Below are 15,169 nucleotides of genomic sequence, written 5' to 3'. Positions count from 1 at the left end.
TGATAAAATCTCTTTACCCGTTATTATTCTACATACATACAGCATTTCTAATTGAGTCATAACTAGAGGAAATAAAAATTCATGTATGTATCTAGCCTGAAGAAAAATCTGTGAACTGGAATTCTAATGTGCAGGTTTTGACTCAAGTCAGAAGTTAAAAGAATTCACACCAGACAGATAAATACGTAAGAACCGACTGTGAATTTAGCATCTTCACCAGTGGAATTTACTGAGCCTCTGAGTTCAAACCCCCACCATACTTGAACCAGAAGCCAGATTCCTCCTTTTTGTTGTTGTTAATAACGAATTAACTGTTATTAATTATTAAAAAATTATTATTCTGTTAATAATGAATTTCTCCATGCTGTCAGAATATTACATGATTTTATTTAAAATCAAAAGGATGTGGCAGGAGACGAAACAGCGTGGCCTTCAGTGGTTCTGAGAATACTTGAATCATTTTTCCTGACTTACTTACCTGGAAGGACAGTAAACCACAGTTACTCCTACCTATCATGTCTTTATTTCAGTGTTTTGTAGATGTTTTTAAGGACTTGATCTGAAAATGCTTTCCAGAATGATGATGAAAGCATATAATTGATGTTAATCATATTCTTCCATTATCACTTATCAGTATATTTTCAGATAAAAAAATGGCTTCTGCCTCCTTTAATTTCTTTAAGTTACAGACAGCAACTAGAAGCTAGGCTTCCTAGACTATAGCACAGATTGAGGTCAAGAGTTTACAAAAATGCTTTTATCATTTAATCACAGTAATCAATCACTGAAATTACATCTGTAGATGTAGCATGAAAGGATTCAGAGAAAGAAATAAACAGCTTGATCCAGGAGTGTTTAAAATCCATTAAATAAGGTTTTCATTTCAATTTGCCCTAATTTAAGAAGAGCTTTTAATTTAATTGCCACACTGTTTTAATTCTCTCCACTCTATGACCCAGTTACACATTTTAAAAGGAAGTATTTGCTTAATTCTCTCAGAAACAATGAGGTAGTATTTCTCTGAAAGTGACATTTCAGAGAAAGTGCAAAAAACATGACTTTCACTCCCATACCAAAGTACAAAGAGTTTGTTTCCATTACTTTTCTACAAGTACTGGAAATACACAATGTTTACCATGCAATGTATTGCTTAATTCTTAGTTTACTTACTCTTTTTTTGCCAGACTTCCTCAGCTCTCTGAACTTCCCTTTTAATAACCTGCCAAATCATCTGCCAGTACCTTCAGTCCTTATGCCTTACTGTGCCGCTCAACTTTGAAGTCAAGTTTCAAAATAACTTTAGGATAAATTCAATTGAATAAGCAATTTAAAAGCAAGGAGAATGAAGATAAAAGCGTATCACAGTAATTCATTGCAAGACATCGGAAACTTCCTGGGCTTCTACAGGAGTAACTATAAACTATTTAAACCTTTTACATAATATTACATTGCCATAGATATACACAAGCCAGAGGAGAGAGGCTCCTAAGAATCTTAAAAGATAGAATAACTTCAAATAAACTTCTGAACTCCATACATCTTCACAAAGTCCTTTGGAAGTGTACTAGCCATCAGGATACTCACTAGGAGATAGCCTATAGTACAGCTCAAACCACAAGATTTGTGGGGCTTAAGTAAAACCAAAGGCAACAACAACTTTACAGATTAGATGTCATGGTATTTCTATGGAAAAAGAAAGACTTTGCTTCTAGTCTGCTCTCTAGACTGTTTACAGCCTTTATGCAATGACTGCTGAACAGAAGATGCAAACTCTCAACTGAGCAAGACTATGGAGTAAAAAACTTGACATTCAGGGCTCCAGTGCTTTAACTTTGCCTATGCAAGTTCTGGGCAGTAGCAACATCACTGCCTTCTCCTCTGCCTTACCTGAATATAAACAGCTGCTATGCTAGTTATTTGAAAGCTCAGAGGTACAGAGACAGAGCTCAGCTGCTCACTGCCTTGTCTCTGAATGACATCACGTGGGCTGAATACAAGCATGTAACTCTTCAGACTGCGTCATTTTTAGGTATGTGTCCGTATCTGAAGAACTCTAAAACAAATATGTCAGTGGGTGACTCATGTTTAGGCAACCACTAGAGGATGTGAATTGACTTCTTTGACCTCAGCATCTAAATTCTGTCTGTGTACTGTTCTAAGCACCACAGCAAGCTCCTCAGTTCTGTTCCTTACTGAGTATTAATTCAAACTATAACCTTCACCCAACCTCATCCAAAATACTACACAGAAGAAAATAATAAGTACACATGTAAGACACTCTTACTTTGTCTTGTAACACATTAGTCCAAGTGTTTGTCATAGATCCCAGTAAGGACGATGTTGAGACTCCATCAGGTATTGATTAGAATATCTTTTACAAGCAATGACATGAGGAAGAAAAAGGGAATAGTACAGATAACTTTACATCTCTTCAGATACTGGAAAACCCAAGTTGGGCAGCATCAGACAGACCTCTAGTCAGGGCACAGCATGGTGCATGTATCCTGTCTACAGTGAGGTTCACTGGCGTTATGGTAGTTAGAGCTCTTTTAGGTTTTTCTTAGAAGTAAACAAGTCTATTCATCATTTCAACTGTCAAGCAAAAGGATGTTCACAGGAGAACATGCTGCTTTACTTCAAGGTAAAAACAAGGACATGCCAGTGGTATCACCACCAGGTGCCAAGTGAGAGCTGCCTACAGGCTCCTCCGTTACGATTAGCTGGCTAAGTTTATCCTGCAGCCAAGTGATATGTGCAGAACAGTACAGGCGTGCACCTACTCAGGTCAGCTGTTATGTGGATCACCAGCTCCTCAACGTACAATAGTCTCCCTGTAAGGATCAGTACATGCCCTCTCTCACCTAACACCAGATGGTAGCAATACAAAGAAAGTATTGGGAAAACAAGCAATAAAGAAAAAAAATAAGGAGGTGAAAGATTACACTGACAAATTTAATAGGAAAGGTTAGAAGATTTATTTTTTTTTTTCCCCAAACAGGGGAGGAGTGGGAACTTATTTCGGTTAAATTTGGACAATACAAAATCGCTGGCAAGTTATTATGTGTATCTAAAATTCCTGGTTCCCAAAAGGGGCAAAACACAGTAGTGCATTTTTCAGCAGAGTCACCAGTCATTGGTCACTCCATGTGACAGCGTGGACCAGGTTCCCCAACTCTCAGCTGCCTGGTGTTACCAGCCAACACTGAAAGCTGAAGTCAGGATTTTACAGAAGATGATTTGAGAAAGGAAAGGGAGAGATAACCAGCTCCTGTGATTTACGAGGAGTGCCTACAATGGTACTTCACACTCCATTCCCCTGTGTAATCCCCACCAAGAGTCATAGTCTAAGCCTATACAATTATGTGTTTTGAGTACACCGTGTAAATGCATACCTATTTAAAATCAAACTTATTTAGCAGAGATCAAGAGTCTTGTTCACTTGATAAAATGAACAAGATGCACTAAATTTAGTAATGATGACTGAACATGTGTTTGATAGTCTTTATTTCTAGGTTTACATATACCCTACCTTCCGGATGTGTTCTTTAGTATAGCAAGAGCATCTGGGTAGCCATCCATATTGTAGTCTCCAATATGAAGTGTAATTGGAAATGAAACTTCTGTTGAAGATTTGTCATTTTGATAGGGTACAAAGCCCCAGAGTGTGTCTTTATTTCTGAAGTCTTGCAAGACTGGAATCCACTGTAAAATAAACAAACAAAAAAGAACAGCTAGGTAAGAAAATCTATTTTATTTATTAAAACAACCTCGTTCTTTTTAAAAGAGCTGACATTTATTCACTGCATCAGGATTCTTAACCATTTACAAGTTTCCAAAGAGGAAATAATGATTATTTCCTAAATCTGTTGCCAAATGAAAAAATTAATTTGAAGTCTTCTCTATTCACTAAATTATTCCAGAACAGGAAAAAAAAAAAAAAAAGATAAGGTTGTAAGAATAAAGGACCTGTGTTTTGGAATGTGTTCAGTATATGGAGATATTCAGGAATAACTTCACTGAAATTCAGGCTTGCATTAAATTTTACTAGTCCTAGGTGTAGGTAAGCCCAGACCATCTGGGCCTTGAGATCCTGAGTCTCTTTGTTTTTCTTGGAATTGCAAGCAATAGGCAGCATTAAAGCTGGAGGAGGGATGCACCCTCATTAACTTTGTGGACAACACCAAATTGGGAGACAAAATCAATGTGCTTCAGGACAAGATGGCCATTCAGAGGGGACCTAGAAAGGCAAGAATGGGCAAACAGGGACCTCATAACTATCAGCAAAGAAAGTCCTGCACAGGACAGTAAAACCCTGCAATGGTACAGGCTGGAGACTGACCAGATGGGTAGCAGCTCTACTAAAACGATGCGTGGATCCTGGTGGACAGTAAGCTAAAGCTGCGTGGCAGCTATGACAGCAAACAGCGTAACTGCTGCCTACGCTCCTGCCGATGGAGGCGAGCGATTATTTCTCTTTATTCAGCACTTGTTAGTCCACATCTGGATTCTGTGCCCAGTCTTGCACCCCATGGTTCAAGAAAGTTTGAGAATACTGAGTGTGCTTAGAGAAGGCTCACCAAGATGGCCAGGTGTTGAATATTTACTCGAAGGACAAGCTGAGGGCACAAGGCTTGTTCAGCCTGGAGAACAGAAGATTTAGAGGAGACCTAATAGTGGCGTTCCAAAACCTGCAAGGAGGTAACTGAGAAGATGGAGGCATGCTCTCTATTGAGATGTATGGCAGAAGAACAAGAGACAATGGTTACAGACTGACACAAAGGAGGTTCCAACTAGAGATAAACAAAACAAAAATTCATTATGATGACAATTAAACTAGGAAAGAGGCCCAGAGAAGTTGCAGAATCTTTGTCCTTGGGAGGTTTTCAAAGTTTGACCGAACAAAGCTCTAAACAACATGGCCCGAATTCAGTGTTGACTCTGCTTAAAGCAGGAGACTGGATCTCCTAAAGTTAATTTAAGCTTGAATGATTCTATTATTCATGGATATTTAGAAGTTCAAGAGCTTCAATTCTCCTCCTATCTCTCCAGCAGATACTGAACTGTTTGATAAGAAGTTAAGATTACAGTATCAAATTGGAAGTACAAAAGAAATGCAAAGTATAATTTCTCCAGGACAAGAAATAGAATGTACCTGCACTTACTTTCCAAAGTGCTGCAGAGGTGCTAAATAGGAATTTATCTTAATTAAAATCAAAGTAATTTCACGAGTTGGTATGAAGCTTAAGCACCAGGGTTAAACACTTCAACACTACAGAAAAATTCAGTGCCGTTTTAAGGCTAGAAGTAATTTCATATGTCAACTAACTGACAGTGCCTTCAAAAGGACAGAAGGGTGTCATCTTAAAGCATCACTATCACCAACATCAAAAGCACTTAACAACATCTTAAATGTCTCTCATCCAAGCCTTAATTTAGCTACTTCAGGAACCAGAATGAGATCCCTGACAGCATCATCTCCTGCTGTGGAGAGACTCCCTCACTAACACAATCCAGCAACTAACAACATTCCTGCCACATGGCAATTGACACGTGGGCTCATCCCTCGAGATTACATACAACCATGTGCATATTAGGCCCTCAAAATAATTAAAAACGTGCACTGAGGTCAACTTTGTATCGACATCACACATGGCTTAGGAGTCTGGAACAGTTCTGCCAGACACTGCGTATACTCACTGCATGTCTGCCTGTGTAAGTGATGACATCTGAACTGCAATGCTCATCTACAATACTCTTGATGAGAACTCAAAGTTGAAATAAAACATACTTTGACCACATTCCCCACCCCCCCCCTCCATATATGCATGCCTATTTAGTTACTGTTAGCTGCTGAAGGTTTTGAAAAAATCTAAGGAACAGAAAATAAGAAAAAGACTCTTAACCTGAGGAGTGTTTTTCAAAGGGTTACATTTCTTGGCACTTATTTGTCATGCAGAAGACAAAGGAAACAATATTATTACAAAAATACTGTAATTTTGAAAACCACTGATTGAAATCAGAACCGTGAAATATAATATAGTTTTTACTTTATACGGTATCATTCACACGGTCATTGGAATGAAATCCAATTATATCCATCATATACTTTCTAAACGTTCCCATGTACAGTAACACTATTTTAAAGAATCAAAATTAAAAATTAATTTTTAGGCACAAATCCAAATTTGCATTCTGTTTCTACTCTACTCAAAGAGTGATTCATAGAAAGCAATTTTACAATCGTAAGGTCTACAATGAAATGGAGAGATATAAAACACCAGGTGAGCAAAACAGAAATATCACCTACTGCTACCAAGCATCGGCACGGTGCACGCTACAAAGTAAGGTTCATCCACCTCGCTGAACCAGTTGTGCGACTTTTTATAACACCAGTTACAGAACATTTCAAAAACCTCAGTCTTGTTCACCATGTAACCAGAGCACATACTAGCACCATACATAACTTACTCTGACAGTTTAAATTCAGAGTAATCCACACTTCTTGTGAAACTCATTCTGCACATTTCTTTTATTAATGGCAGTGTAATGTAACACAAGATTAATTGTACATGTACCTCAGGACGTATATTTCAGTACAGAAGGCAAATGAAAATATGTTAGCCAATAATATAAGTATCTTCTTTTGTATTCGATAATCCAGACAATTAATTTAAGCTTCATGTTTGCTGTTACTCTTTTAACAGCAAAAAGACTAAAATTAATCTTTTTTCCTTTTACTCTTAAGACAGAAATAGGTGGGTATAATGGAGAAACACACAGCTACTTTTTGTTTCTGATCACATGGTTTCTGTTACCTAGCTCAGATTAAAAAACAGATAGACTCATAGAATCATGAAAATGGAATGAGAAAAATGGAATGAGTGTATCTAAAAGAAAATTTTAATGAACAAACAAAATTCAGAGAAATCAAAGATTTAATTCTTCCCTTTCTGTTAAATTCCACTGCATAGCACTACTAATATCATTACTTAAAACATTCATATAGATGTTCTTACTCCTTCAATTAATGATTTTGTAGGCTAAAAAAGAAAAATATTTAAGTGCTTGAAAATCTGTTTTCAAACTCTTCAAATATTTGTTTATTAACAAGTAAAAGACAGAATGCTTTATTGCCCAGTGAAGACAGCGTCTTTTTCATTTTGAAAAAGATGTCAGGTACTTGAAAAATTTAAAACTAGTTGCACCCCACTTAACTTGAAAATGGCTCATTTCTATCAAAATCCACATTCTTCTATACATTAGAAAACACAGTTCTCTTGCTATAAAGCCTGTTAGGCAGGTCTTTGAGTCAAAACTGTGGGGTTAACACATCTCGATGTTTAAACTACGGTCAGAAACCTATGAAGCACAAAACCCCCATCTGGCCTCCTGCCCAGTTCCAGGCCACTTAACACAGGCAGGGAGCCAGCTGCGCGTCAGAAAGCATTTGGAAATAGGTAGCCAATTCTTGGTCTCTACGTTTTCTGGAAATGCCAGAGTTCCCCCTTTCTATGCCAAACGCTATCCCACCCTGTAGAAAGACGAGTATCAAGTGGCCTGGCCACAGCAACAGAAGTCCTTCCCCCCAGGGTCTCCTCTTCTGCTGTACATGTGTACTGTAGTTCAGCTGCACATAAAAAATAAATCCAGTAATTTCATGATGCATTAGGTTTTCAGCGCATACGAAGGTCACTTGAATTCCACATACAGTCGAGTAGCCACTATTGTATAAAAATAAACGAAGTAAATTCCCTATACATTTCATCATTAACTTAGGTGTTCAAAGCCCAGAAGACTACAATCCCCAGCACTGATTTAGCAACATAGAAAAAAGTAACCAAGGCAGTAAGAGTCATGTTTTTGATGGTGGCATATGGCTCACATCCCATAGCAGCTTTGAGAAAGATGAGCAACTTAGAAATGATGAGAGGATCTTGTAGAATCTGAGATTTATGAAAATTACAGCAGCTGCAATCTGCCCCTCCCTTTTGAACTATTACAGGGGAACAAGGAAAAACTAACAGCCACCAACTGCAGCTGATCATCAATGCTGTCAAATACACCTCTCTACCCTGAAGAATGACACCACAAAGATGCACTGCTGTGTTCTACTTCAAAGAAGCTAGAATTGTAAGATGAATAAAGCTGTAACCTTTGTATTGTACAGAGAAATGTTGTAAGAATCATCAAGCTCAGAAAGAAACTCTCAAATGATGGGACTGAAATAATACTGTTTTCCTCAGGAAACAAATGAAAAATCATACTGAATACTTTGTAAAATTAAAGGAAAGATTAGTCATCTCTAAGAATATCATAATATCTAGAGTTTCTACAATAAACAGTACTAAAGACTTCAAAACAAGTTTCAAGGAGAACTCAGTCTAATTTTCAGAATCTAGATGAAAGGTGTAAAACAGCTAGGAAATTCATCTGAATTTAAAGAAGTCTGAGGTGTCCTAACACCTGCCACAATCTGAAACAGCGTATGAGATTCTACTTCAGATTTGACAGCAATTCTTCTGTTGCTACGGAAACATTCACATTCTTTTAAAATGTTAGTAGGTCCGTATCTCCTTAAGTCACTCATATGTATTTTGTTGGCCTTCACTTTTGCTCCATCATCCAAAAGAAGAAAATTTATCTGAGATATTTTTAATAAAGATGAAATCATTAAACAAATTAAAACTTTCAGTGAAAGATCATCCTTCAAATAATTCTCCTAGATCTGCTTGGCATTCCAGTAGCCACACAGCTGTGTCACAGACATCATGAGAAATACACTGTAGACTAACAGACATCAAACAAGATCTTACCAGGACAACTCCAAAGGCTGACATACCATCGCATGCCTCTCCACAGCCTATTTTTAGAACCACAGATTGTACAGATGTATTTTACTGCTTGCTATGCATTTCATCCCAATGCAGCATGAAACCACATTAACTGTTTTTCGTTCGGTTTCATCAAAAGCCACAACAAACAAGCAGGAAGGACAGAACCAGGTCCAGTTACCACAGGTGAAATATTTTTTGGAAGACAGTCATCTGCTTTGCGATCTTTCAGATCTGAGATCAGTAAGTTTCAAATACAAAAAACCACCACCAAACAAAAACCCACAATAAACAAAGTCAACCAAACAAAACAAATAATTTCTAGAAAACAGAATTCTTAGCTACACTCTTAACAATACCCCCCCCATAAAACCCTACAGCAAAGACTGAAGAAATAATAGATATATACCATCTTCTACTTTTTCATTAATAGACTTTTAATCTCTCAGTTTCCCATGGATTCCCTATAATCACCTACCTGTTCCACAAGTGACACCATCCCCTGCACCACAAGGGCTCATCATTATTTCCCTCGAATTGTACAGCGATTAAATAAATAAAAGGAACTCATGCTAGTCTGTTGCCCGAAGTTTACATTTATCATTTCTCAAGAAGATTAACTTACTTAGTCAAAGCTTAGAAGCTGGGTCATGTGATCTCACAATGACCAAATTAAATGAAACTAAAACATTTCACTTCCATGGAAAGTGACATGTTTGAATACATTTCTACCTGAAGGAAAGATGCAACACATGGGAAAAACTGTAGACATAAGAATGAAGATACTGGTATTCTCCACTGTTTCAGAATGGAAAAGATAAAATGCTTCGAAGAAAAAGCTCCATCACCTCTAGATGAGTCTAGGAGTGCAAGAAGAGAGTATTCTAGATGTAATTCTTTAAAAAGTTAGTCTGGAACAAGTCATTATTGCAGGCCATTTGATACTGTCATTTTTAATTAAAGTAATTCTAAAAATATGCAGGGAACATCACTTTCAGGTTTCTAGGTAACCCTTAATGCTTTTTAATGCTTTTTTCTAGCAGGATGAGAATCTGTTGGCTTCTTCATTTTTGAAATAAAATGACAATATTTGGCTGCTAATTTTTTTACTCAAATGTCATTATCTTGGAGATTATTTTAAAATTGAAACTACACAGTGAGATTGCCAAATTAAGTATAAAAATTAAATATACTGATGAGTAACAAAAACGGTTATGTTAAAAATCCGATGTATTTGTAATTAAATAGTTGACCTCTATCAAAAAAATGCAGTAAGGAACAGAAAAACTGTCTACGTGCAACGTTACTTTGAGCAGGTGACAATAAAAGACTCCACTTCAGAAAAATTCTGGTATTAGGCAAATTGACCCACAGCAGAAGCTCTGCTGCTACTGCATCACTTCCTTCTAGAAACATAACAGATAATATAACTTTTCTTTAGCACACTGCTCAGTCATCTGCTACTCTCAAGTAACAGCTTTGTATCTCTCAATGGTACACACTATTTGTGTGTGTCGATTTTCTACAGTGAAATTACTTTCACTGAGAATATTTGTCTCAAATTTACTTGAGCAGAAAAACTCAAGTGTCTTTTACTTCTTATATTATCAAGAGTAAAGAACTAAATTTAGAGCTAGAGAGCAGTTGTCTTTTGACATAAGAGCACCCTAACTACTCAACAGTGAAATGTAAGCAGCCAGTTACAGCACTACAATTGGTGTAACATGCTTATCAAAAGTCTGTGCTCTCTCCTTTGATCAGAGAGCAGTGCAAGTATCACAAATTGAGCATCCACTTGCCTTATGCAAAGGCCATGACCCGTAAATCAAACTCTACTGCAACAATGAGTATCAAGAACACTATAACCCATTCTGTGTTCACAAGAGATTATGAGGAGAGGCTGAGGGAGTTGGGGCTGTTTAGCCTGGAGAAGAGGAGGCTGAGGGGAGACCTGATTACGGCCTATAAATACTTGAGAAAAGATGGTGGGGAGGTAGGGGAAGGACTCTTTACATTAGTGATGGGTGATAGAACAAGAGGAAATGGGCATAAGCTTAGTCAGGGGAGATTCAGGTTGGATGTTAGGAAGTATTTCTTCTCTGAAAGGGTTGTCAGCCACTGGAATAGGCTGCCCAGGGAGGTGGTTGAGTCCCCATCCCTGGATGTGTTTAAGAATAGGGTGGATGATCTACTTGAGGATATGGTTTAATGGGGATTAGGGATGGTTGGACTCGATGATCTCCAAGGTCTTTTCCAACCTAGAAATCTATGAAACGTAAAAAACCCAAAACCAACCAACCACAGTGTGCACAGGAAAACATGCATTTCTCAGAAATGAGATGCCAATATTAGAAGGCTGAAAGAGATATATTACCAGATTTGGAGTTAGTTACTCTTTCTTACAATGATGGTATATTCCATCCTAGTTATACCTCTTTAACTACTGGTAACAGTGTTCTTTCCTTTCAAAAACAGAGTGATTTTCTCACTGTAGGAAAGCATGCTATAGCCTGTGATCTAGAAATTCTGATTCTTTAAAAGAGAAAATCTACACTATAAACTTGGGCTGGAGACTGTAACAAGAAGCACTTAATCAAAGTATGTGTGGTTCCTTGAGCAGATAATACATTCACCTATAAATTCTGAAATATAGATCAGAGAGGGTACTACTTACACAAGAAAATTCTATTTTTAATTTGTTAGTAAAGGAATAATCAGTAATTAATATCCTGATTAGAAACATGTATGGCATACATTATAGATTTCTGTAAGTACACTACAGTGGGTTTCGCTGTCAGCTATAAGCGAGTTCTTTATAGGTCACATTGGTCTTTAGAGTCACTTTGCTAAATATGAATTTAGTAAAAACATTTATAGGGTATCAAAGAAACATTAGGTTAATTTATTTTAAGCTGTAACTTTATAAGAAAGCAGGGCACTGTAAATACTTAAAACAGATTAGCACACACTTTAAAATAAATGAATATATAGTAATCTATTACATAAATTACGACCATGCCTCTCAAGACAAGTAGTGTTATGAACAAACGAAGCTGAAATAGTTCAACAGAAACCTAATCCTGAAGATACATAGCCTAAAGAAGTCTTCATATACCATTTGGAAATTTACTTAATTAATAACAATCGAAGACAATATGGGGTAAGAGGTATGGGGTGGTTCAACTTGTTAAGAGTGTGTGTGTGTGTATATATATATGTGTATGTGCGTGGGTTTTTTTTCTACTATAAAATAACTCTCTAACTTCAACTGAAGAAGCTTATTTGAATTAGTTAGATCTATTTCAGACTCTTAACACAACCCTTGCTTGTCATCTCATGCTAGGGTAGTTACGGTGCTTAGAACGCAGTGTTTTGCAACCAAAAAAATGACTCATCAGAAGAACCCGCAATTTTCTCAAGCAGCATTATCCATTATATAGAATTCTAGGTATGCAAACTCTTCTAAACTCATATTTTTCTAGATAGGTAATAAATAAGTAAATAAATACAAGTCTCATATGCAATAATGACAGGTGATGAAATTTCATTTTTCTTTCCTGAAAAATCATTTTCCTATTTACTTTCCTTTATTTTATAAAGCACAGTAATTTCTTTTGTCTTTGCAATTCCAAACTCAAAATACCTGATCCAATCCCAGCTTAGTTAAGTAGATGGCACTTTTTTGACATTCTGTATCTTCACAGACTGGCAATAAATGTTCACTTTGTCCATCTCCATCTGTCAAAGAGAAGAAAAGACTGTCAGCTTTGTATTTGCAAAATCAGAAACCCTGTTTGCAAGAGATAATCAGCTGTGAATAATCTATTATTTTTTTAAATGTGAAAAATTCATGAGATAAACTAAACCTTTTCGAAATCCATAAACTAGTCATCCAAATGGGTCTTTTGTTTGAAGATTGTCTTTGATGTATTTTCATCTTGACCCATAATATAGAGAAAGTTTTACAATTTATTTCTGATGATAATGTGATATATCTAGAAGAATAAGTGCTTCAATCCCTGTGTGAAAGCTGGAGAGAAAATTACTTTTAACATAAATCTACCATCACAAGTCTACCATGCAAACTTACTTAATTTTCAGAACTGGTTTTAAACTTTTGTGATGTCAGCAAGACTTTAAGAAGAATCATGAGTTCACATGTAGTTTGTTAAACATAAGATTAAAAACAACACTCGAAAGTTGACTAACACAATGGCTGATAAATACCAGGCTTGCAGAATTAGGTAAATCTGAGTAATTTACAGGTTATCAAAAATGTTCTTCAAGTGCCTTTAATCCATGTATTTCCAAAACCTTTAGTAGAATAACAACCTTTTAATTTTTAAATAAGCAGTGTCTATTTGCATCTAGAATTCTAACACACAGAGAATATAATGGAAAAAAAAAAAATTACTGCTCATTACCTACTCCAGGAGAAATCCCTATGTTCATATTTTGACCCTGCAGCCCTGCCTAGCGTATTCAGAATCACGCTGCCCTCCGACTAAGAGATGAGCCACCACCAGTTACCTTGCATGGGCTGAGAAGGAAGAGCAGAGCAGTACTTGAACGTAAGCAGCCACAAAGCACCAGCTAGAATTGCTGCATTAATGACTACCACTGCAAACCCTGATTATAACCAAACTTGACTTGCTAAGGAGATGCTATGTCCCAGACGAGGAAAATTTCAGGGAATGTGCTTTTCCAGGCTATGAAATCAAAGCTCATACTGTAATAAAAAAATTCACCTTTTCAAAAGGCCCCTTAGCCGATACAGTTCTGTAGGAGCTTGGTATTAGTATTTTAACTGGATTTTGTAAAGTTGGTCGATGAAGTCTCCTTAGTTAACAGGCAAAAACTAGATCATCTGCCAAAGTCACTGAGTCCCTTATTTATTTCCCAGTATACTACTATCCACAGTCTAAACATCGTCATATTTACTTGTTCTATAAGAAACGCTTTCTCAATCTGCCAAATCACATTTCTGTGATGCTGAACCTCCTTTTAGTGTGTATTTATACATGTATCTATATCTGTGAAAGTTAATTTTTCTAGATCTTTCTCATTATATAAGGAAGTTGAGAGATGGAAAGTAGGGTTATAAGGGTGAGAAGGAGTAATGAAAGTATCTGACTTCTCCAAATATCTTCAGGTGATAAAACCAGTCACCTTTAGTGGCTTCCTACATCTCATCTGCCTCATGAATTATTTTACCTCGTCACTAAACTTGCAAACTGTCACAGCAGCTCTGTTATCAAAGATAGACAACTTAAGATGCTAAGTAGTCCAGGTGATAGAAATCCAGTAAGTATGCATCCAAAGAGGTGGGAAAGGAAATTACCACTGAAATTAACATAGCAACTATTGAATTTGACCAGTCTGAAATAAGCACCAACTTTTGAGGCTGTTTGTTTTCCTTCTGCATCATTCAAGAACAACAATTAAAACATGTTACTCACTTTAATTTTTACTTACATGAAATAGAATAAAATACTGTTTAGACTGCAGGCTTTTTCTAAACTTAAAATGAGAGAAATTGTTTAATTTGCCAATTATAAATTATGGAAATATTGAAAGCTTTGCTAGAACAGAATTAAGCTGCAGAGATGTAGGTGTTTTGTGAATTATAAAATTTAAATTAAACCATAATCTTCTAATCACATTTCTACAGAAGGTTCAGTCTAAAGTCACTTTAGAAGATTTTTAATAATGCATGAGGACAAAGAACCTTCAAATTCTAACTTCTTTTCTAGCTCTTTGTTAGTTCGAAAGGGACACGGATGTTCTCATTTTAAATTATGCTATGGAGCAGAGGAGAATATAAAGTGTTTGATTCTACTTAAATTGCAAACATTCATCTTGTTATGCTGATAACTCAGTTTGATAGTCTTGGTAATTAATGTTCAGTAACACTGCCATATATTGACAAGAACAGCCTACGTAGCTTGGAAGAATAATGAAACTACAGGGCAGCAAGAAGGATGGAACTTTCATGTGATTAGATATGAAGCCACCACCTTACAGATGCCAGTGTTCTAGTTAAATTACAAGTTTAAGAGTAAGATGTGATTAAAATAATTCAGTACAATCAAAGAATGAATAGGTCAATATGCATCAAACAACACACCTTTGCCCCTGCAACTGAAAATAATATACTTGTTCCATATTAGAAGGACACAGTTTCCTCATTTCCTTTGACCAGAACCTAGAGGTCCATTTATGTAACTTTTATTATAGGTTCAGGTTTTCAGTTGCAATTTCTCTTTAATTCTGTGTAACATATATTTAAGAATCCCATAATTTAAAAATAGGTTTGTAAGAAAAAAAAAATCTATTGG

General features: G+C 36.4%; 1 protein-coding gene across 2 annotated transcripts in view; it reads right to left on the bottom strand.

Moving 5' to 3' along the window:
• ITFG1 (integrin alpha FG-GAP repeat containing 1) overlaps positions 1-15,169 on the bottom strand; it is an 88,972-nt gene that overhangs the window by 32,264 nt on the left and 41,539 nt on the right. For both annotated transcript variants that reach the window (XM_086620850.1, XM_086620849.1), the window contains 2 exons: positions 12,475-12,569; positions 3,530-3,702 (listed from right to left, as the gene is read on the bottom strand). In XM_086620850.1, the coding sequence (XP_086476976.1) occupies positions 3,530-3,702; positions 12,475-12,569 (268 nt within the window). The remainder of the gene's footprint in view (positions 1-3,529; positions 3,703-12,474; positions 12,570-15,169) is intronic.

The sequence above is a fragment of the Tauraco erythrolophus genome, chromosome 15, assembly GCF_009769465.1.
Source record: "Tauraco erythrolophus isolate bTauEry1 chromosome 15, bTauEry1.pri, whole genome shotgun sequence".
Taxonomy (NCBI): Eukaryota; Metazoa; Chordata; class Aves; order Musophagiformes; family Musophagidae; genus Tauraco; species Tauraco erythrolophus.
Note: the sequence above shows the minus strand (reverse complement) of the source record. Positions and strands in the feature narration are given on the sequence as shown.